The sequence below is a fragment of the Dryas octopetala genome, chromosome 2, assembly GCF_963921425.1.
Source record: "Dryas octopetala chromosome 2, drDryOcto1.1, whole genome shotgun sequence".
NCBI classification, from domain to species: Eukaryota; Viridiplantae; Streptophyta; class Magnoliopsida; order Rosales; family Rosaceae; genus Dryas; species Dryas octopetala.
Genome location: NC_141367.1, coordinates 28,963,989 through 28,985,605, shown reverse-complemented (window position 1 = coordinate 28,985,605; position 21,617 = coordinate 28,963,989). Strand labels below are relative to the sequence as shown.

Below are 21,617 nucleotides of genomic sequence, written 5' to 3'. Positions count from 1 at the left end.
CAAGCAGTTCGACTGCAAGAAGTTCAGGAGTTTTTGTTCACGTCTGAACATCAACTTGCGCTTCACCGCGCCTTACCATCCGCAGTCGAACGGACAGGTCGAAGCCATCAACAAAATCATCAAGAAAACCCTCAAGACTAAGCTTGATAATGCTAAGGGGAATTGGCCTGAACTCTTGCCAGAGGTGCTTTGGTCTTATCGAACTTCCTATCGCAACTCGACGAAGGAAACACCCTATGCATTGGCGTTCGGAACTGACGCCGTCGTCCCGGTCGAAATGGGGACTCCTTCATTCCGAACCGGCACGTACAATCCCGAGACCAATGATGCCGGACTTCGGCTCGGCCTGGACATAATCGAGGAGAGGCGAACCGACGCCAATCTCTGCCGAGCCGCTTATCAACAGAGGGTGGCCAAATACTACAATCAAAGGGTCAGACCCAGAAGCTTCGGATTGGGCAATCTCGTCATGAAAAAGAATCCCCTTGCCGTCAAGGAGAGCTCATTTGATCCGAACTGGACCGGACCATATAGAATCACGGGCATAGTCAAGCCCGGCACTTACAACTTGGCCACTCTGGCTGGGAAGCCTCTCAAGCATAGCTGGAACGCTGAACACTTGAAGACTTATTACCAGTAAAAATGTAGTTAGGATCGGGGACTGTCCGACCTAACACCCATTCCAATCAATGAAAAGATGAGCACATTTCTACTCATTTTTCTTCTTATTTTTTCGAAGTAAACACTGGGGACTCTACTCCTATACACTTCTAACAAAGAGGAAAGATCTAAGTGTTTCCTTCGAAAAAATTCTAAACCCATGTGCCGAGCCGAAGTGCCATTTTCGGCCCGACGCTCGGTGCATTACAGACTCATCAGGTCTATAAACTCATGTGTCGAGCGGGCGCGCCATTTCCGGCCCGATGCTCGGCATATTACAGACTCATCAGGTCTATAAACTCATGTGTCGAGCGGGCGCGCCATTTCCGGCCCGATGCTCGGCATATTACAGACTCATCAGGTCTATAAACTCATGTGTCGAGCGGGCGCGCCATTTCCGGCCCGATGCTCGGCATATTACAGACTCATCAGGTCTATAAACTCATGTGTCGAGCGGGCGCGCCATTTCCGGCCCGATGCTCGGCATATTACAGACTCATCAGGTCTATAAACTCCCGTGCCGAGCTAGCGCGCCACTTTCGGCCCAATGCTCGGCATGGTACAGACTTATCAGGTCTATAAAAATCCCTGTCTGAGCCGAAGTGGCTTCCTACAGTCCTAACGTTCAACAGGATATTTCTAAAAGAAAAATATACACTCCAACCAAAACTTTCATCGTGCATGCCGAGCCGATCTGAAAGTAGGTTTGAATATTTTTCTCAAAAACCTGCATTCCTAAATATCTCAATGGGTATACCGAGCCCATCCGAGATGACTAGGGTTTTTTAAATTTTTACTTATCCTGGTTATGCTTATCAAGCTGATCCGAAGACAAGTTCTAATTTATCATCACCATTCATTTTCATTTTAATCGGCATGCCGAGCCGATCTCAAAGTGTCTTGGTTCTTATTATGTTTTCACTTTTATCATTTTTCTTTTCCATGTGTTATTAGTTTTTGTCGTTAGCTTAATTTCCGAGCCGAACTGACAGCAGCTTGTATCATATAAAGAAAATTCTGATAAAATTAAACAACATAAAACCAAATACAAATTGTTCCAAAAACAATTAAACCCGAGCCACACTTCGGCTCGGGAACAAAAACAAAAACAAGACAACATAAAATCATGCTATCATGCAGATCGCTCGGCAGGGCCCTCCTGGATCGGCTCGGTAGACTCCTCGGGCGTCTCCTCGCCGAGCTGCACCACCTCAACCCCGCCGATCTGCATCTCAGCATTGGGATCGGATTCGGGGACCGGGGGAATCGGGGTCGGCTCATATGCAGGCAGTGGAGGATCTTCCGGAGTCGGCTCGACTTCGGCGCGGACTTGGCGATCGAGAGGAGGAAGCTCATCCTGTTGACTTCCCTGGGTGTCTTCGTCGTCCTCGGACTCGCCAAGGAATGATACATCCCAGTCCGGCCTCTTCGATTTGATCGCCTCCAAAAGCTCCTGATACCCATCAAAATGGGCATCAGCCAGTGCCTGGGCGCTCGGCACTTCAGATCGACGTCGGAGTTCGACATTCTCGATCCTCCGTTCAGCGGCCTCGATGTCTCGCTGGAGATCGCCGACATAATGCCTCAAGTCCGCCACATTTTGCTCCGAGGAGGCAAGCTCCTTGCCGAGCCGACCGACCTCCTCCTCCTTCCTGGCCAGCCTGGATTGCAGACCCTCCGACCGTTCGCGCTCGGCATTGACCGTCCGCTCGGCCTCGGCCAACTTCTCTTTCAGCTCTACGACCCGTGCCCGAAACCTCTCCAGTTTCGCCTCGGCATCGACGGCGGCCTTAGCAGCTTCGAACTGCCTCATGGCGAGCTGCAAGAGAAACAAATTCATCATTAGTCCGAACCGAGCGAATAGACAAAATCCGAAGTAAAGGAGACTTACCAACATGGCCTGGCGGGATGCGATCAGAGCCTGGTGGCTGAAGCCCGGCTCGCCATGATCGGCCCACAGCCCCTCCTGCACCCTCGCGGTCATCACGCGCTTGAGGCCCGTGACGAACGGCTCGAGGCCGGGGACTACCTCCACCGCCTTCAGGGGCGCCGAACCGGACGCCCCGGCAGCAGAACCGCCGGGTTCGGTCCGAGCCCTCTTCTCCACCGGGGCCTCGGCCTGGGGAGCCTTCCTCTTCTCTGCCTGCCGAACCGGTCTCGGCGCAGGAGATCTAGGCTGAGCTGCCGCCGGGGCAGGAGCCTGGACCGGCTCGGCAGGGGTCCGCCCCGCTGCCTTCTTCTGGACGCTCCGAGCCGCTTTCTTCCTAAGGCGAACCTCCAGTTCGGTGGGCGCCATTCCCCTCTCGGCTCTAGGATTCCACCTGGGCACAAACCAGGAGATCCCGCTCTGTCGGATCTGAGTCTCCCCGAGCAGGAACTTGGTTGACAAGTACTCTCCTGGTGAGTCCCTGATCGCGGCGATCTGGTCCTTGGGCTCGCCTCGGAGCTTGTACTTGCCCCAGCTGACTGCGAAGGCGAAACCAAAAAGAGTTAGACAAAAATATAATACAATTATCACAAGACATATGCAAATTGTCCTCGGACCGGCCCCAAATTCCCAATGCCCACCTGGAATTCTAAAAGCTCTGGGCACCCGAGCCGAGGTGATTCTGTTCGGATCGGCGAACTCCCAATCCCCAGAGACAAAGAAATATCTTTTCTTCCATGTCTTCTGGGAGGAGGGATTCCCACCGAAGAGTGGCCCCGAGTACGCCTGGAGGTTGTAGAATCCGAGCTCGCTCTGCTTCGACCTCAGTGCGTAATTGCAGAACAGGATATCCTTGTGTGGCACACACTTGTGCACTTTGTGCCACAAGATGTGCATGGACAGGATGATCCTGTACACGTTCGGGTTCAGCTGGTGTGGCGCCGCGCCGATCGTCGCGAGCCAGTCCTGCAGGAAGGTGTGCAGGGGAAGCCGAACCCCATTCTCAAACATCTCCGGGTACATAGTCACCCATCCTACCGGGGGTCGGCTCGGCTTCTCCCCCTCGGTCGGCAACCTCATCAACACGGAGTCGGGAACCGAGTACCTATCCCTCAAGTCCCTGAGATGGTACTCGGTCATCTCATTGGGGATCTGATCGGCCTTCCACGGCAGTTCCTCGTAGAAGTCCGGGTCGATCGGACTCCCCGTCACCCCCTGAGCCGAGGTCGACGCCTCGTGCCCCCTATCCCTTTCATCCGAGCCCGAGGTGAGTCTGCTCGGAATGGTGGCGATCGGCTCGACGTCGAGAGGTTCTTCGTCACCTCCTTCGACCGTCCCTTGTTCCCAGTCGGAACTCAGTATCTCGGGGTTTTCCTGATCCCCTCGGGCTCGGCGCTCTCCGCCCGGATTGCGGTTCAATGCCGAGCCGGCCTCGTCCAACTCTTCGGACAAGCCATCCCAACTCGCCTCACCCGCAGGTGGGCTTCGGCTCGGCTCGGCCTCACCCACAGATGGGCTTCGGCTCACCTCGGCCCCACTGTCTCCCTCGAAGGCTTCCCCCGATCCGAGCCGACCACTCGAATCAGTCTCTGACATTACTAACAGTTTTTCTACTTTCTCTCTCTCACTTTATGGATCAAAAGTTCTTTTTCTCAAGAACACCAAGAACACACCCAGAAAAACCCGAAATACACAAAAACTCAAGAATGGACAGAATCACTTACTGGTTTTTGTCCGGCCAATCCCTCCACCCCTCACACACTCGGAATGGCTTCGTCTATGATTACGCTTGCCCGAAACCGTGACCGAACTGCTGCACTAACGACGGAGGTAGGAGGAAATTCACGGCGGAGGAGGGAAGAGTTTGCAGAGAGAGAGTGGGAGTTTCTGAAAAAGTTGGAAAGTGAGAGGGAAGAGAGAGAAAGGCATGATTTATACCCCCATGCAAACCGATCTCAGCCCTTCATTTCTGGCGCTTCATATGCCAGATCTTGACACCTGTCAAGCATTCAAAAAATACCCATAACGAGGTGACCCTTACGTTCCCCCATGCAGAAATCAAACGTCTCTTCACCTGTCCCTGAGATATTTTGACTAATCACAAGTCGTCTTGTGTTCGGATCTTCGGGAACATGGGCTTGTAGGGTTCGGCTCGGACCAAGCGAACACGCCATCTTTGGGATTACACTTCAACTTCCAATCCACCACTGCCCGCTCGGATCGGAAGCTGGGGGACTCCTGTTTGTGGGAAAATCCACATCAATCCGAACAGCCAATCACAGCTCGACACGTGGCTGGTCAACATCCACCTCGGAGTTTGACTCTCAGTGGTCAAAACTTTGACCCCCACGTCATCACCACTCGGCATCGCCTCTGCCAGCTCAGACCGGATCTCCACGCCGGCCCTCCATGTTCGGTCCGAGCCGAACCGATGATCTTCCGTGGGATCGAGTGTCCATCTTCCCACGATCATCCCGGTCCGGCTCGGCTCGGCACAGGAGATGGCCTCTTTTCGGGTTCTGGCGTCGACCAGTTAGAGCTCGGAAAGACCCCCAGTCTATGGGACCGGCTCGGCCTGGAATCCCATGCCCGATCCGACCACACATGGACTTCGTGTCTTCACATGAAAACATGTGTTCGTATCGGCTCGGCTCGGCTCTCCGCCGCCATTCCCAGGAAGATCACGATGGGACGAACCGCCACACTTGAATGCACCTGACACAATCTTCTGACAGACAGAATATCAGGCTTGCATTCATGACTGCTGGACAGTTTGCCTGCACCTTCCAACCTTGCATTCAATGCAGCATTCAATGCTGAGGAAGCAAGCAGCTGAGCATGCAACTAGGTCTGACCAGGTGCGTGGGTCTCTGGCAACCATTCATTCACATGCAAGTAACTTATTCATTAAGTTTTCCTTTGCCTATATAAGGCACCACATATGCACAAAATGAAGCAGCTAGCAATCTATCAATACACACGCTAAACACTTTGTATTTCCATCCAAAAAAGAGCCTACCCAACTTGCTGAGAATAACCCAGAACATTTGCCTTGTTCTTCCCATTCTCCCAAGTTCTTCCTTTGTTCTTCCTCATCCACCATCAAACACCACCACTGATTTCATCATCGGAGTGTGTTTGGCTGGTACCACACCGGTCCATCTCCTTTGATCTTGTTTTTGTCTACAGGAAGATCTCAATCAGCATCCACTTCATCATCCAGCGAAGCACTTGATCAGCCAGATCAGCATATCTAAGTTGTTGCATCTACCTTACGAGAATTTGCATCAACATATATCAATTAATTAAGTTGATTATAATTCCTCAACTTTTCTTATCCTCTACGACTTGGAGAAAACTCATTGATGCCGATATTCGAAGCAATTGAAGGAGGGGGACGAGATCGATCCTTTTAATTCTGGAAACAAACAATTGACAGAGGAACTTCTGGGTTCATCATCAACATAAAGAGATTAAGAAAAAGATATAATTGTCCAAATTAAAAAATTATTGTTATCTTGAAATTCCTTGAAATAATCCAATAGGGAGTTTTTTTTTTTTTGTCGAACGATACAGCAGTTTCTCTCCCACTCTATCTCTCATTCTTCTCTCCTCTCTCTCCCTCTCTCAAATTTGATAAGTTAAAAGAAAAGGATAAAATTGGAAAAGTGCTATTATTTACTCCATTACAAATCATTCCATATTTTCAATTACTAAATTGTTTCAAACATTAGAATGAAAAGGTAAAAGTCATTGCATTACTACATAGTTAAGGAATGGAATACAATACCTATTCCAATTGTAGCGTTACGGCCAAACAAACGGGGACTAAAGGTACGCCTTTTTGGGTGTAATGGGAAATTGAGGGACAACAAACGACATGAAGGGGTTCAAAACGACATTGAAAGCGAGGTGAATAGAGACTGATAAGCGTTAAAATTGCAGGAGGTGCGGGAGGGACAGACGGATGTTGCACCGCTACACATTCCAGAGGATATCTCTCATGGCTCTTAAACCCCAGCGCCTCCACAACAGTATCTCTCTCTCTCTCTCTGAGTTCTCTCCCTCTTTCTTTTTATCTCTCTCTCTCTCTCTCTCTCTCTCTCTCTCTCTCTATTGAGTCATTTGATTTTACTCGCTCGCAGTTGCAGAGACGACGTCGCAGAGCGTAGCAAAAAGGCCAAGGGCAATGACCACTGAATCCTCCATGAAGGACGCCTTCGCCAAATACGCCGATTACCTCAATCACCTCGTAAATCCCTAATTTACATTGCCCTAATTGCAAAATAGGGGTCATTGAATAATCTGGGTATTTTAGTTTTATAATGTGGAATTTCTGCTTGTTTTGTTTGTGTTTGATTCATGTTTATAGAATGACAAACGAGAAAGAGTCGTAAAAGCAAGTCGTGATATCACCTTTAACAGCAAAAAGGTCATCTTTCAGGTGCACAGGTAACAAGACTGGACCTTTGCATAAAATTTAATCGAACCCAATATTTTACTTCTCATTCCTCTTGATTTTGGATTCTGGGTTTTCTTGCAACTGCTTTGTTGGCTTGCATTGAAGTGTTGTTGCTGTAATTTGAACTTGAACAGAATCAGTAAACACAACAGAGAGGAAGTTCTTCAAAAAGCAGAAAAGGATTTAGCAGCTGTGACGGATCAGTACATCTCCCGACTGGTTAAGGAACTGCAAGGGACTGATTTTTGGAAGCTTAGACGAGCATACTCACCAGGGGTGAGCTCTGGTTCCTCTTCTGCTTGATTCGAATGCGATTTCCACTAAATGTTATGCCTTGTTAATTCACTTGTGCTTGGGTCTTTGCAGGTACAAGAATATGTTGAAGCTGCAACCTTCTGTAAATTCTGCAGGACTGGGACTCTTTTAAATCTTGATGAGATAAATGCTACTTTGTTACCACTCAGTGGTCCGTCTCTTGAGCCTTTGCAGATCAATGTCCTTGACTATCTACTGGGGGTAATTTCTACAGTTTTGATGTTATATTCTTTATGTGAAAAGGAAACTATAGGCCATTTGATTAAAAGTTACAAGTTTAAATACACAGACAGATACTATCATTGTTACTGCAAACACACACATGGACAGATTTAAATATTTGGGAGGAGTTGCTCGATGTTCTTATGCGCCTATTGGATTTGACTAGAACATTCATATAAACACATAGTACATACACTCATCTAATGCTTATCTGTTTATGTTTTTGGAAGAGTAACTCAGTGTTGTTGTACAGCTTGCAGATTTGACTGGGGAGCTGATGCGGTTGGCAATTGGACGTATTTCAGATGGTGAAATTGAATTTGCTGAGAAGATATGCAAGTTTGCACGTGATATTTACAGGGAATTGACCCTTGTTGTCCCATTTATGGATGATAGTCATGACATGAAGACGAAAATGGATACAATGCTTCAAAGTGTAATGAAGATAGAGAATGGTATTGTGTTGACAGTGTCTCTGCCCATAGTTGTATGCATGACCAAAAGTGTTACAGATATATTTAATCCCATTCTTTGGAATATTGCGATAGAGTTGAATAGGAATGACCAAATCAAATGATAAAACATAGGAGAACTTTCTACTTACAATTTATGGATGGGATCAAAGTAGGAGTGTTTGACAGATTTTAAATCATGCAAAAAATATTTGTTGAAATAGGAGCCCCTGTTGGAGTTGAAGTTAGGATAAAGACTATCTCTTGGGAGTTCACTGTATAATCATTTTTCTAAAAGTACTTAATGAAATTGAAATTTTTTAAACTTGAGTATTATATTGGCATCATTGTTTGTGGCATTCATAAATGTGTGTGTGTGTGTGTGTGTGTGTGTGTTCAATCAAGCTATTGGTTTTTATTTTGCATGTATAGTCAACATATTCCTAACAAAATCTTGATTCTACTTCTTTGTTGATTCCCTTTTAATAACTTGAAGGTGTTTCTGCAGCTTGCTTCAGTGTTCATGTGAGAGGATCAGAGTATATGCCCATACTTGGTTCCAACGATCCAACTTCCTTCTTATTGGGAGTGACCAATATTGAAATTTGATGTAATTTCGGATTGTCTCATTCTCTTCTTTACTGCATACTTACTTCCATGTGTTTTAACTAAGGAGATAAGTTTCTTACTTTCTACAGAAAATAAGGTTTGGATTTCAAGGAGCATAGATGGGCGCATGCGATTTTGTGAAAATATTTGTAGTTCATCACCTTCTGGTCACTACAAACGGTTACCAGCAGACAAGAGATTGCCACTTCCATTGAAGAACGACTTGGTGCATGTTTTCATTGCAAAGCAGTAAGCTTTAAAAGCAAATTTCTTCTACTTCTCTGTACACTGTCGAGGATTATACTAGTAGAGCTTGTAGTAAAACTATGCCAAAGAGGTGATAGGCATGAGATGCAATGAGAATGTATGAGTGCCCTTTCCTGTTAAGCCACAAAAAAAAAAAAGTATATTTGATTTCTTATAAGGTTATCTGCTTGAAATTGATGTGTTCTCCAGGAATTGATAAATTTCATGGAATATCAATATTTCTAATTTTCTACCCAAATACACCCCTGTCAATCAATACTGCTGTGTTATCCCAGAATTGATAAAAGTTCGTTTTCGTAGAGAAATATTTTACATACATGATACATTTTAATTGAAAATTTCGTAATTTAGTCATTCATTGCAATTTGGTGTGTAAAGTGTTAGTTATAATACTTATTGCAGACCCTAAAATTATACATATATATAATACTTTGATAAATAAAAGCCTAACCAGCTGTGAGCCACTACATATTTGTAATCCCACATCATGGCCTCATGGGCAACTTACATATTTGATATATTATTGCCACCTTGTTCTGCTCCTCAATACTTCAACTGCACCTATGGCTACTAAATAAAATATATAGTGTGTGCTGAAATTTAGCTTACCTTGACGATCCTAGATACCTAATCTTCTATTCAAAGCAGTGCATTTTCTGAACAGATATGAGATGTTTAATTTCCAAAGTGAAATTCTGGGATGAATACACTGCCAAGGTTCGTCAACTGGGTTTATTTTTATAATATGATCACATTTATCATGCACAAAGTGCATTAATCATTTTGTCATTTTGCTCTAATTATTGCTTAGGTTAGGCTAGGTGGTTTATAGCTTTTTTTGTTTTTTCTCTTTGCACTTTATGTTTATAATATGATCACATTTATCATGCACAAAGTGCATTAATCATTTTGTCAGTTTGCTCTAATTATTGCTTAGGTTAGGTTATGTGGTTTCTAGCTTTTTTTGTTTTTTCTCTTTGTACTTTATGTTTGGGAAACAGTAGCTAGGAGGGGTGTTGTGTCTGGTTGATTACTATATAATAGCTAGGAGGAAACTCTGCAGAAAACAACCAAGACTCTTAACAGCACTACCCTTTTAGCCTTTCCCATTCTGACTGCCATGCCAACACCCTCAACCTCCTCCTGGTCTGAACTCAACCAAGAAATCAGAGACCTAATATCCTCTCTACCTACAGAAAAAGGTTGGGTTGCAAATTATCTCCATCAGTACCAAGGCTTTTGGCATGCAACTAGGCACATGCAAGGAGTTTTAACATGCCAGAAACACTTCCAAGCCCAAGAAACTGATATCTTTCTTGTTAGCACTCCCAAATCAGGCACCACTTGGCTGAAGGCAATTCTGTTTGACCTGGTCAAAAGAGTGCAATATCCAGACCCTCAACAACACCCTTTGCTCACAAACAACCCTCATGTTCTTGTGCCCTTCTTGGAGCTTGATGTATACATTGAGAATCAAGTTCCTGATCTCACCACCTTGAACCCTCCAAGGCTCTTCTCAACTCATTTACCATTTGTGTCTCTGCCTGAATCTATGAAGAACTCTTCTTGCAAGGTTCTTTATTTGTGTAGAGATCCTAAAGACATATTTGTGTCACTTTGGCACTTCACAAACAAATTGAGACACGAGAGCAGGGGCACCAGTTCACTCGAAGAAGCATTTGATATGTTCTGCAGGGGAGTGAGTTTGGATGGACCTTTTTGGGACCATGTGTTGGGGTATTGGAAGGAGAGCTTGGAAAGGCCTGAAAGGGCATTTTTCTGCAAGTATGAGGAAATGAAAGAACAGCCCACTCTTCTCTTGAGGAGGCTGGCTGAGTTCTTGGGGTGCCCATTTTCCCCAGAAGAAGAGACACAAGGAATGGTGGATAACATCTTTAAGGTTGTGTAGTTTCAACAGTTTGAGCAATTTGGATGTGAATAAAAATGGGAAATTATCATCTGGTGCGGAGAATAGTGCATTATTTCGGAGAGGTGAGGTTGGAGATTGGACGAATTATTTGACAGCTGAGATGGCGGAACGACTAGACTGCATCACTCAAGAGAAGTTTCAAGGTTCTGGGTTAAAATTCTAAGTTTGCTTACTTTGTTTTGCAAGCGTGTCAATGTGTGTACTTTCACTTCGGTTAGCTCCAGTGTCAATTATCTAAATCTCATGAAATAAAAACTGTGATCGAATCGAATGGGTTTGTCATTTTAGTCCAATCAATGATTGAATAAGATAAAGGGGGTCATCAATATTTCAAGCACAGAATTTGAGTCTCACGTTGATCGAGCTCTCTTCTCTTCAGCGTATCTTTCTCTTCTTCATCAAGAGTTCTTGTTCTCTCTCAAAGTCATCCACGTGGTTGGGTGAGAATTATGCAGAGTTGAAGAAACACCTTGCCTAGCTAGTTATGTTCATTTAAATTTAGAACATCCCAATATTAATCAATATTAATGGTTTTGTCACAGAATCTTGTGTCGGTTTTTTGGGTTTTCTTGTGGATCAAATCCGAAACCATTTGTACTTACCATAAAAGAAAATATTTATGCTATGAGTTCGTCTTTGGTACAGTGAGTATATGAAATACATATTTATCTAAAGGTGACAAATTTATACTCTAGTAATCGAAAAATAAACTCATTAACATATATATGTCAACAAGTAACCATATAGCAGAGATTTTCATATATTATATTTATACTTATTCTTTTTATAATCCAATTTTATACTTATTCTTAGATGCCAAGACCACGAAACAAATATTACCTTTGAAATATCAAATTAGTGTAAAGATCCAAGGTGATTGAGAAATTGGAAACTTAATAATACCTTGCTTGTTTTTTTAATAATGAAATACCATGATTGTTTGTTAACAAACAGTAAAAAAATAAAATAAAAATAAAAGGCTTTGTTTGGTTGAACGGTCAAACCTTCTTAAACCCTTGTATTGAAAGTCAAAGCGCAATCTTTAATACAATAAAAACGTCAAAACACAATCTGGCGCCAAAATGTCAAAATACTAGATTATATAAATAAATTTGGATGAGAGAAAGAAAGAAGAGTTCCATGCTTCTTAGATTTTCTGAGGGTCGCTCTAAAAAGTTAATTTTATATTTTATATTTTTTTTCTATTCAGATTGGGTTTTATTATTGATCATTGACATGTCAACTGGAGTTGGACTTCTGATCCTAAAATTGGTTTAATTCATCTCTGCCCATTGCGGCTGAATTTATAACTTCAATTAATTTTGACTACTCGTAAGTCTTAACTAAAGTTGGCCAGCAGCTAGCTCTTAGCATTAGCTACTCTTAATTTATGTGTTACCAAATTTTGGGCTGTCAAAATTTCTCACAACCACAAATCTTTGTTCATTGAATAAATTTTAACTAGTAGTTCCACCAAAAAGTTTAGCCCATGCTTTAAATTGCAGTTATATTAGAGGCCAACCAAGTCAAAAAGCCATATTTGGAAAATAATTAAAGCAAAGGTTCCTTATCAATTACCCACATGTCTATTCTTTTATAGACAGGCTAGACAGCTCCAATAGTGATTTGCACAATTAAGGAAAACATGTTGGAACCGAATTTTCATTTACTTTCTTCTTCAAGTCTCTTCAAATTAAAGATTGTAATACTAGAATATATACTAATGACATTTCTAATTGAAATAAAACAGATCTACATAAGTCGATCGGTTTAATTTATACTAAAAGTATAGACAATAAAATACAAATTGTTATTCTGCGACATATTGATCAATTGGAGATTGTTACCATATATTAGAATTTGAATATCCATCATTTGAATATCCTATAATTTTTTTGCTACCCATCCATTGTGGATGGGAAACCCTACTTACTGGAGAGTTTAGGGGTGTGCTTAGTATGGTTTTAAAAAAGTTAACATACTGAGCTATGTCTCTTTTGATTAAACTTTAATCTATTATCAATCAATCACTACAATATTCTACTCAGCTACAAACCTAAGTTATTAGACTCGGCATTTTCATGTCTTATATATTTGTCTGCATCTGTCGCACTCCTGGACCAGTATGATTATGGTGTGGATATTGTTTCCCATAGAACTAAAGGCATTGGGCTAAAATTTCAAAAACAATGCATGCAAACGTGTTATCCATGCTCAAATATATCTTCCAACTTCTAATTGTTTGGTGGCCTTGGGTAAATTTTTTTTATATATATACATGAATTTTTAATTATTAATTATGAACCGAAAATGAGGAGCATGAAATTGCCATATGATTAAGAATCTAGGCAATAGAGGCATTGGGCCCTATCTAACACTTATATTTAAATTCCATATTAAAGTCTTTAAAACTTGTACCAACACGTACGTAACCAAAACAATTGGAACACATGATGAGTTGTTTTCTTTTTTTAAAGGAAACATATCTATGAGGAGACATGTCATGTTGTCGTCCACACCACAAGTTGTTGGTTCCATGCAACAATTTGCTACACTGAATTAATTGTGAAATTTAATTAATTAGGTGAATAAACAATTAATTAGTCCTATAGCAACCCTTCAACTACCAAATCTTACTAGACGACTTATGAGGATCTTATATAGTTATGTACAACTACAACCCTAGCTAATAGGTAGCTAGCTTGCTAGCATTGCTTTAATTTATGTGAATATGTTGATTAAAATATATGCTTATGTACCAAGCAATGAATTGAAGTTTAGTTTTCATAGTTAGGGCATGTTATATAGCTAGGGATTGGTTTGGTTGTTGGCTATTGTAATTTGCATCTTTACTATTGTGTTTTTTTGTGTGAGTATGCATGAGACTTGATGTGCTCTCGACACCAACTTGTACTGTCTGTCATTACGCCCTGAACCCAGTGAGGTTGAAGATACAATATATCAATGCTTTAATATCAAGTTATGAGGTACGAGCAAATTACCACCACAGCTTCTCTCGTCCTTTATCAAAGAATAGAATCTTTACACTTGTTAAATTTGTTTATCTAATTGTTAATGACCGGTGGATGACACATAATTTTTCTTTCTCGATCAAAAAATTATCATGAATAAGTTAGTTTGAAAGATTGAAGGCAGTTCTTCGTGTATCGAACACGTAGCTTATTAAATTCAATTATGATACAAATGAAAATGCATGTTACGAAATATAAAATTCCTGAATTCAAATTATAGTGGATTAATAAAAAAATTATATATCAAATTTATTCATTAATAAGTGGTATGTTTTATACAGTACACAATTATTTGTTTAGTAAATTTGGTTACGAAATTTATGAGCCTAGTACTAATGTACTATTGATAAAAGAAATTCACTCGCATGTTTTCAATAAAGGAGAAAACATCAGTACTTTCTTGTCGTAGTAATTTCTGGATGGGACAAGAATACAGACTACAGTAAAAACGGGTCGCAGGCCGGGTAATCTGGATCCAACCGTATGTACCAACTGGGTCGTGCAGGAGAATGCAGGGAGGGAGGTCATGTCAATCAGCATTGGGCCTGGCCTTTTAGGAATGTTGGGACTGAGAGTCTAACCCAAAAGTGGTACACCCCTTTTTTTTTATGACGTGGACCCGCTTCTTGTCCGAAACGTGTAAAGTGACACAGGTGGCTCTCTGTTCAAGGGACCACTTCGCAGTTGGCTTTTCCAATTTGGAACCAGCATGAATATTGAAAAAATTATATAATATAACTCATGTACTGTTATGTTACATATTATATAGCAAATTACAATTTAATATTTCAACTTTACATGTTGTTTCAACTTAGTATCTCAATTTTGAAAACTTGTAAAAAAGTACCTCCGTTAGTTTTTCTGTCAAATAAACCGGTATCTGCTGACGTGACAGGGGTATTTTTATCTTTTCGTGAAATTTAAAAAATAATAATTTTTTTGAATTAAAAAATTTCTTAAAATTTCATAAAATAAAAAAAATTCATAAAATAAAAAAATCCTTTCCCCCTTCCCCAGCCATGCCCCACGCAGAACTACCCCTATCTCCCTCCCATCCCGGGCCCACCTAGCCCTTCCCCTCCCCTCCTCTCCTCTTCCCCTACCCAGCCACCACTCCCCCACCCATCCCCTCCCCAGCCCAGCCCGCCCCCACCCAACCAAAATTGATTTCAAAGTTGTCATCTTTTACATGGAAGCAGTGATACAGTTGGACCAAGATCAGTGCACCGGAAAGCTAGGGATTCATTTTTGCAGGGGAGAGGCTAGTGCAGGGGAGGGGTTGCGGCAGCGCGTAGAGAAAGAGCGGCTGCCTGGGGCTAGGAGGTGCAGGGCAGGGTGGGGCTTGGTTGGGCGGGGGGGCTGGGTGGGGGGAAGGGAGGTAAGTCGGGGCTGGGTGATAGAGAGGAGGTGGGTCGGGCTTGGGTGAAGGTGAGAAGGAGGGGGATAGGGTGGGTCGGCACTGGGTTGGGGAATGGGGTGTGCGGGGTGGGACTGAGGTTGGGTGGGAAGGGAAGGGGAGGGGGTGCAACGGGGACTGGGGGTGGAGGGTGCGATGACGCTGGCTTGGGGTGAGGGGGTGTGGGCGGGCTGGGGAGGGGCTAGCTGGGTGGGGGAGGAGGAGAGGAGGGGAGGGGAAGGGCTGGGTGGGCCGGGGATGAGAGGGGGATGGGGGTGGTTCTGCGTGGGGCATGGCTGGAGAAGAGGGAAATGATTTTTTATTTTATGAATTTTTTTTATTTTATGAAATTTAAAGAAATTTTTTTATTCAAAAAAAAATATTATTTTTAAAATTTAAGGAAAAGACGAAAATACCCCTACCACGTCAGCAGATGACGGTTTATTTGATAAAAAAACTAACGGAAGTACTATTTTGACACAAAGTGAAAGTTGAGGTACTTTTTTGCAAGTTTTAAAAGTTAGGGTACTAAATTGAAACAACATGTAAAGTTGAGGTACTAAATTGTAATTTACTCTATATTATAACTAATTCTAAGGATATTACTAAATATGTATTTATATTAGTAAGATATAGTATTAATAACATTCACTTATATTATAATACATAAACTGGTTATACCATGTGTTAGTATATCGGTTATACAAAATAATTTTTTTTAATATTACCATATGCCAACTAGGCTACTAAGTCCCTAAATTTGGCGGCAATTAAAAAATATAAACTAAAATGTTAATTTGTTAGCCTATTAATTTTCACATTATATATTTTTAATAAGACTTTGGATTTAATTCATATTCCTTATTAAATGAAATTTTTAAAATGATAATCTTCAAATTGCCCTCTTTAGATTAAAAAAGTATATATATATTTCTTATCTCTTGTTAATGACCAGTTGCACTCGTTCTCTTCTGATGACAACATTGACAAGGTACTAGTTAATTATAAAAAATTATCTTTTATTTTCTTAATTAAAACTTTTAACAAAATATTGTAAATTGACAAAGAATTCATCTCCTCTCTCATCTCACATAAACTAATTACCGCGTAAATCTAATACAAATATATAAAAAATAAAATTTGGATGAAAATAAAAAGAGAACAAGTTGCTCTTTCCCTCATACTAAGAAACGTTTGACACCCCCCCCCCCCATTGAATTGACTTTAAATCACATACCACAAAATATGTATTATAATAAGCATAATTTACATGAAGTTGGTTAGAAAATTATTTTTTTGTTTTAGTTTATGTTGATTGTTGACAACTATTCTTTTACTATGAAAGTGTACTACCTATTATATTAGTTGTAAAAGAAATGATTTAAACTTGAGATTTCTTCAATAGTATGGGAAAAATATCATGAAATTAATAGTTACTTGGCATAAATAATTTATTGTATACATTTAAGCATATTATATTTTATTTTAATTTTTGGTCCAATTAATAGTTGATAATATTATAAAATAATTTGAAATATCAGACAATTTAACAAAAAACCATTATTCTCAACTATAAGTTCATCACACCCGGCCAAAAAAAAAAAGTTCATCACACAAATATCATGTAATTAAGTAATTATTTATAAATAATAAAAAAAGTAAAATAGATAAATAGCAAAAACTTTTGTGGACCTTAATTGCAAACTGCAAAGACTACGTTCCTCAAAAGTCAAAACGGGGGTCCCAACTCCCAACGACTTCAACTTTGCCCACAAAGCAACATCTTACCCAAAACCCGATTTACCAGATTCGAAGATAAAAGAGACGGGTTTTCTTACGTTCGAATCGTATTCGGACCCTTCCTTCTTTTTCGGCTTTCTGACGTGGAACGTGAACTGGCAACGTACCAGAGCGACGTTTCATGCCCTCGAAAAGCCTTCTATTATTTCATAAAAAATAAGACTGGCCAAAATAAATAAATAAATAATTTAAAAAGGAAAAGACCGAAAGATTATGACATGCATGTGTTACGTGCGTGACTGCCATGCCAGCTCCATCTGTAAATCTGCTCACTGGTCTGCAGCTTGTCACGTGCCATTCTGCGACTCCTAAAAAGTGAAAGAGAAAAGAAAAATACTTTTTTAAGTGGTCGGTGTTTATGTCTAGGCCGTTTGACCGTTGACCAAGACTATTAGTAATAAACCATGGTTCGATTCATAATAACTTCGTGTTAATCCTCTGACACGGATCTGGGTTTCTAAGTTGCTAACTTTTCTATGGGCTTGATGACAGTTAGAATGGTAGTTAGTAGTTAAACGGTTTTTCTATTTTTGAAACTTTTTTTTTTTAATAAGTGGTTAGCTACTTAGTGTGCTCATTGATAACATTGATAAGGATTTGGTTATTATTACAAAAAATGATAAGGAGTGGGGTAGATTAATAAAATGTACGTCACATTCACTTGGATTTGATTCAATTACAAGCATTGTTTTGTGAAATTTTTTTTGTTACAGGCCGAAATGTCTAATGATTGTGATGATCTGGTTGGTGCACGTCTAAAAAGAAAAATAATTGTAACGGAATTAAGAATCACATGATTTATGAGTTATCCAAAAATAAAGAATCATGCTAAACAATATTCATTACCAAAGAGTCCAGACCATTAATTATAAGTTTATAACCATATATTTAAACATAATTACATAAAAAAAATAATGAATTTGAGAGGATAAAATTACTTTTAACACTATATGTGAATCTATATGGACCCTAGTCTATTACTAGGGGGTTATTGTATATTGTGATATAGGATTAATTTGTCCAGTACACTTGAATGGAAAAGTTTTGTGGAGTTGATAATTTTGATAGTTAATGTAAGTATTTTGTAATTGATCCTTTTGATTATAGAGAGGAAATTAATGAAAAACCTTAAATATGAAAGTCAATGGCAGTTAAAAAAAAAAAAAACTGATTATTCTTCTCGATACATCTTAAATTATCAAAATTGAGCCAAATCTTGTTTTATTTTACCCACTTATTTGATTTGCTCTGTTTTCTAGCTTCACAATTTCAATTCTACAAGATTAGGCTTAATTTTGATTCTTGATTTAACAAAGATTCTTCTAGGATTATATATTTTCTAAGAATTTATAAAATGTTGTACAAAACGTTGCGCATCTTTATATGGTTAATTACTTGATTTCCAAGACATTACTAGATTTTTGGGGCACTTGGAAATCAAGTCATTTCCAAGATACGTGACCTTTTTGCACTAGGAACTTCATATATGCCATGAATTGTTTCCTCCAAAAAAAAGGGGCTGATTAGGACACCATTTGATCGGTTTCATGGGTGGTTGCCCATTCAAATGGGAAATGGGGTACAAGTAAACAATATTAGTGGGGTCAGCGGCAGTGATCAGAAGACAAATTCCGAGACTCTTAAGCTTTGGTCGTCTTGGGGTGTCTCCTTCTCTATCTAGGCTCTTTAATGTGGTGGATATCGGGTGGACATCTTAACAAACAAATTAATTAATGGTAGGCTGATCCCCTTATTAGTCCTTTAGTTTATGGGGTACGTTGTGCCCTTGGCCAAGTCCAAGTGGCCGTCGCATAGATGTAGCACCACCAGCACTACCACCCCCACCCCCACCAAACCCTCTAGGTGGAAGCCACCAAATTCACACCATTTTGGGCACATCCCTGAAAATGGGTTCTGGACATTTTGGTCAATAACAACGGGGTTGGGGCAACCCCAATGTCCCAAAGGTGGGTGAGACGTGGTGTAACTAGCCAGGGTAGGTGCCTCACAAACTGGAATGTGGGGTGGGAGTGTGCCCTATTAAAATGAGTATGTAAAATTGTAAATTGTGTAGTCCCTGAATTTATGAACAAGCATAAGGTGTAAGAGGTAGCAGATGGGACCACGTGAAGCTCCGGCATGAACCACGAGACACGCGTATGTGCGCGCGCACCAAATATATATTTGACTCGAGAGCAATTCAGCAAAGAGCCAAAGAGAGGGCGGTGGCTATGTAACTATGTATTAATGTATTATATATATATATATATATATAATTTTCAAGGGCCGCCAACGTTCAGGTCTAACATTCACACCTGAATCGGACTGCATATATATAATATAATATAATGTATATATGTGCTTTATCAACTGCTTGCTTGCAGGCTTGCAGCTTTGCCTAATCATGTGGAATTGTAGATGTGGGGCGCTCAAATGATCAAATCCACCACTAACATTATCCTATGGGCTATGAATGAGGAAAAAGAAAAAAAAAATATTCGCAATAAATTTTAGAATTTAATTTGGCGGTTTAAATATTGTTACATTTACCGACCCCCCAGCAAGTTGAGAGTTCATGTGATGCGTATAATGTATAAGAAATTATAAGCTTGGGTTTGATTAAACAAAAATAAATATATTAGTTAGTGGATATTTTCATGGAGCAGCAGCACTCTCCATGGTGCAGAACTGCAGTTTGTTTGCGGTGGCCATTAGATAAAGAAAGATCATGCCAATGTTGTGAGTTTAATTTAATAGTTGGGTTTTTTTTTTTTTTTTTTTTTATATTTAGTATCTAAATTTTGACTATTGTTTTAATGTGATACCTAAACTTTTATTTTGTATCTAATAGATATCCATGTGAATTTCTGTTAAAATTGTTAACAAAAGTTAGAGACAATATAGTCGCTTCAAAAAAATTATATTTTAATTATAATTTTTTGTTGTGTTTTTATTTTTATTTTACACATATAAAGAAAATAATTAAAATATTTTTTTTAGTGACTATATTGCCCCTAACTTTTGTTGACAATTTTAACATAAATTCATTTTGGTACCTATTAGACACAAAATAAACGCTTAAGTACTCAATTTGGACAAATAAAAGTTTAGGTACCACATTAAAATAATGGTCAAAATTTAGATACTAAATATAAATTAAAAAAAAAACCGTTAATAGTTTATACCATGTCAAGTACAAACAACTTGTAGACGTGTATCAAGCATAAACTAATGATTAAACCAATGGATTAGTTTGGTTGGGGAATCCTGTAATTAGTGCCTAACTATATTTATAATATCACATTATTGATTATATTTCTTGTATAGCTAATTACTAGTAACCACGTTTCTGATCACATATATAAAGATACGCAGTTAGCATCTTTGGCCGCAAGTTTTTTTTTTTAAATAAAAAATAGTGTAAGAGAATGCTTTTAATTACTAGAATAATAATTTCCTTTCTAACATGAAGTCTTTTATATGTAAAAAATCAACCAAATTCGTAATTGTTTGATCATCTAAACTGTGCAGATAAATACAGTTTGTCAGATAAAATGGTAAATAATATTAACACCTAAACAGTTTTTAATTTGGCTGATTTTTAATAAAGACGATCTTTTAATGATGTTCTAAAATATAAACAATTCTAATTATTAAAATTAGTTACTAGGTATTTAGGTAAGCGTAAAATTCTTTACTATATGATGAATTAGTGACCATTACTATATATATATATATATATATATACAGGCTCCTTCTGTTGAGGTATACCTCAACTTAAATAAGTTGAGGTATGACCTTATTGGGGTCCACATGAGTCGTTTTGTGTCGAACCGAACCGTTCGCAAGGATCATCTTCATCAATAGATCATCCTTGCAAAAAATTAGCCAAATCGGAAATCATTTGCCTATCTAACTTTGATAAAACAAATGGACGGTTTCATTGAAAATACTTGGTTCGTCCATTTATTTGATCAAAGTTAGATAGACAAATGATTTCCGATTTGGCTAATTTTTTGCAAGGATGATCTATCTATGGAGATGTAAAAATTGAACGGTTCGGATCGACACAAAACGACTCGTGTGGGCCCCAACAGGGTATACCTCAACATAAATAAGTTGAGGTATACCTCAACAGAAGGAGCCTGTATATATATATATATATATATTGACCTAACTGATAGAAGATTCAACTAACATACAACGAAGAAGGTATTTCGCTATTTTTTTTTCTTTAGCTACAATATATATGGAAAAAGTAGTTTTCTATTTCATTAACTTCATAAAGAAAATTGAGATATAACAACAAAATAAAATAAAGATAATATACCATAAAAATGATTTTATAGGATCCTCTGCCTTTTAAGAATATATAAATCATATGGTTTTGACACTCACATTAGCATATTATATTCCAAATATATTGTTACATTCACATATATATATATATATATATATTGTAAAGTCCCATATAATTAATGATTACTATAATCTTGGTATGTGTCAATTGACATTTTCACTGTGTTTTTTTTATTTTGTATTTTA

General features: G+C 39.6%; 1 protein-coding gene and 1 pseudogene across 1 annotated transcript; both read left to right on the top strand.

Annotated features, from left to right (window-relative positions):
* Positions 1-1,376: 1,376 nt before the first annotated feature.
* LOC147295306 (cytosolic sulfotransferase 5 pseudogene) lies at positions 1,377-11,007 on the top strand (annotated as a pseudogene).
* Positions 6,463-9,152, top strand: LOC147295307 (uncharacterized). Its single transcript, XM_086232844.1, has 8 exons — positions 6,463-6,621; positions 6,733-6,839; positions 6,960-7,039; positions 7,184-7,325; positions 7,416-7,565; positions 7,840-8,041; positions 8,547-8,648; positions 8,737-9,152. Exons 1-7 carry the CDS (start codon positions 6,555-6,557, stop codon positions 8,645-8,647), a joined length of 849 nt encoding a protein of 282 aa, XP_086088970.1. The 5' UTR covers positions 6,463-6,554; the 3' UTR covers position 8,648; positions 8,737-9,152.
* Positions 11,008-21,617: the final 10,610 nt, after the last annotated feature.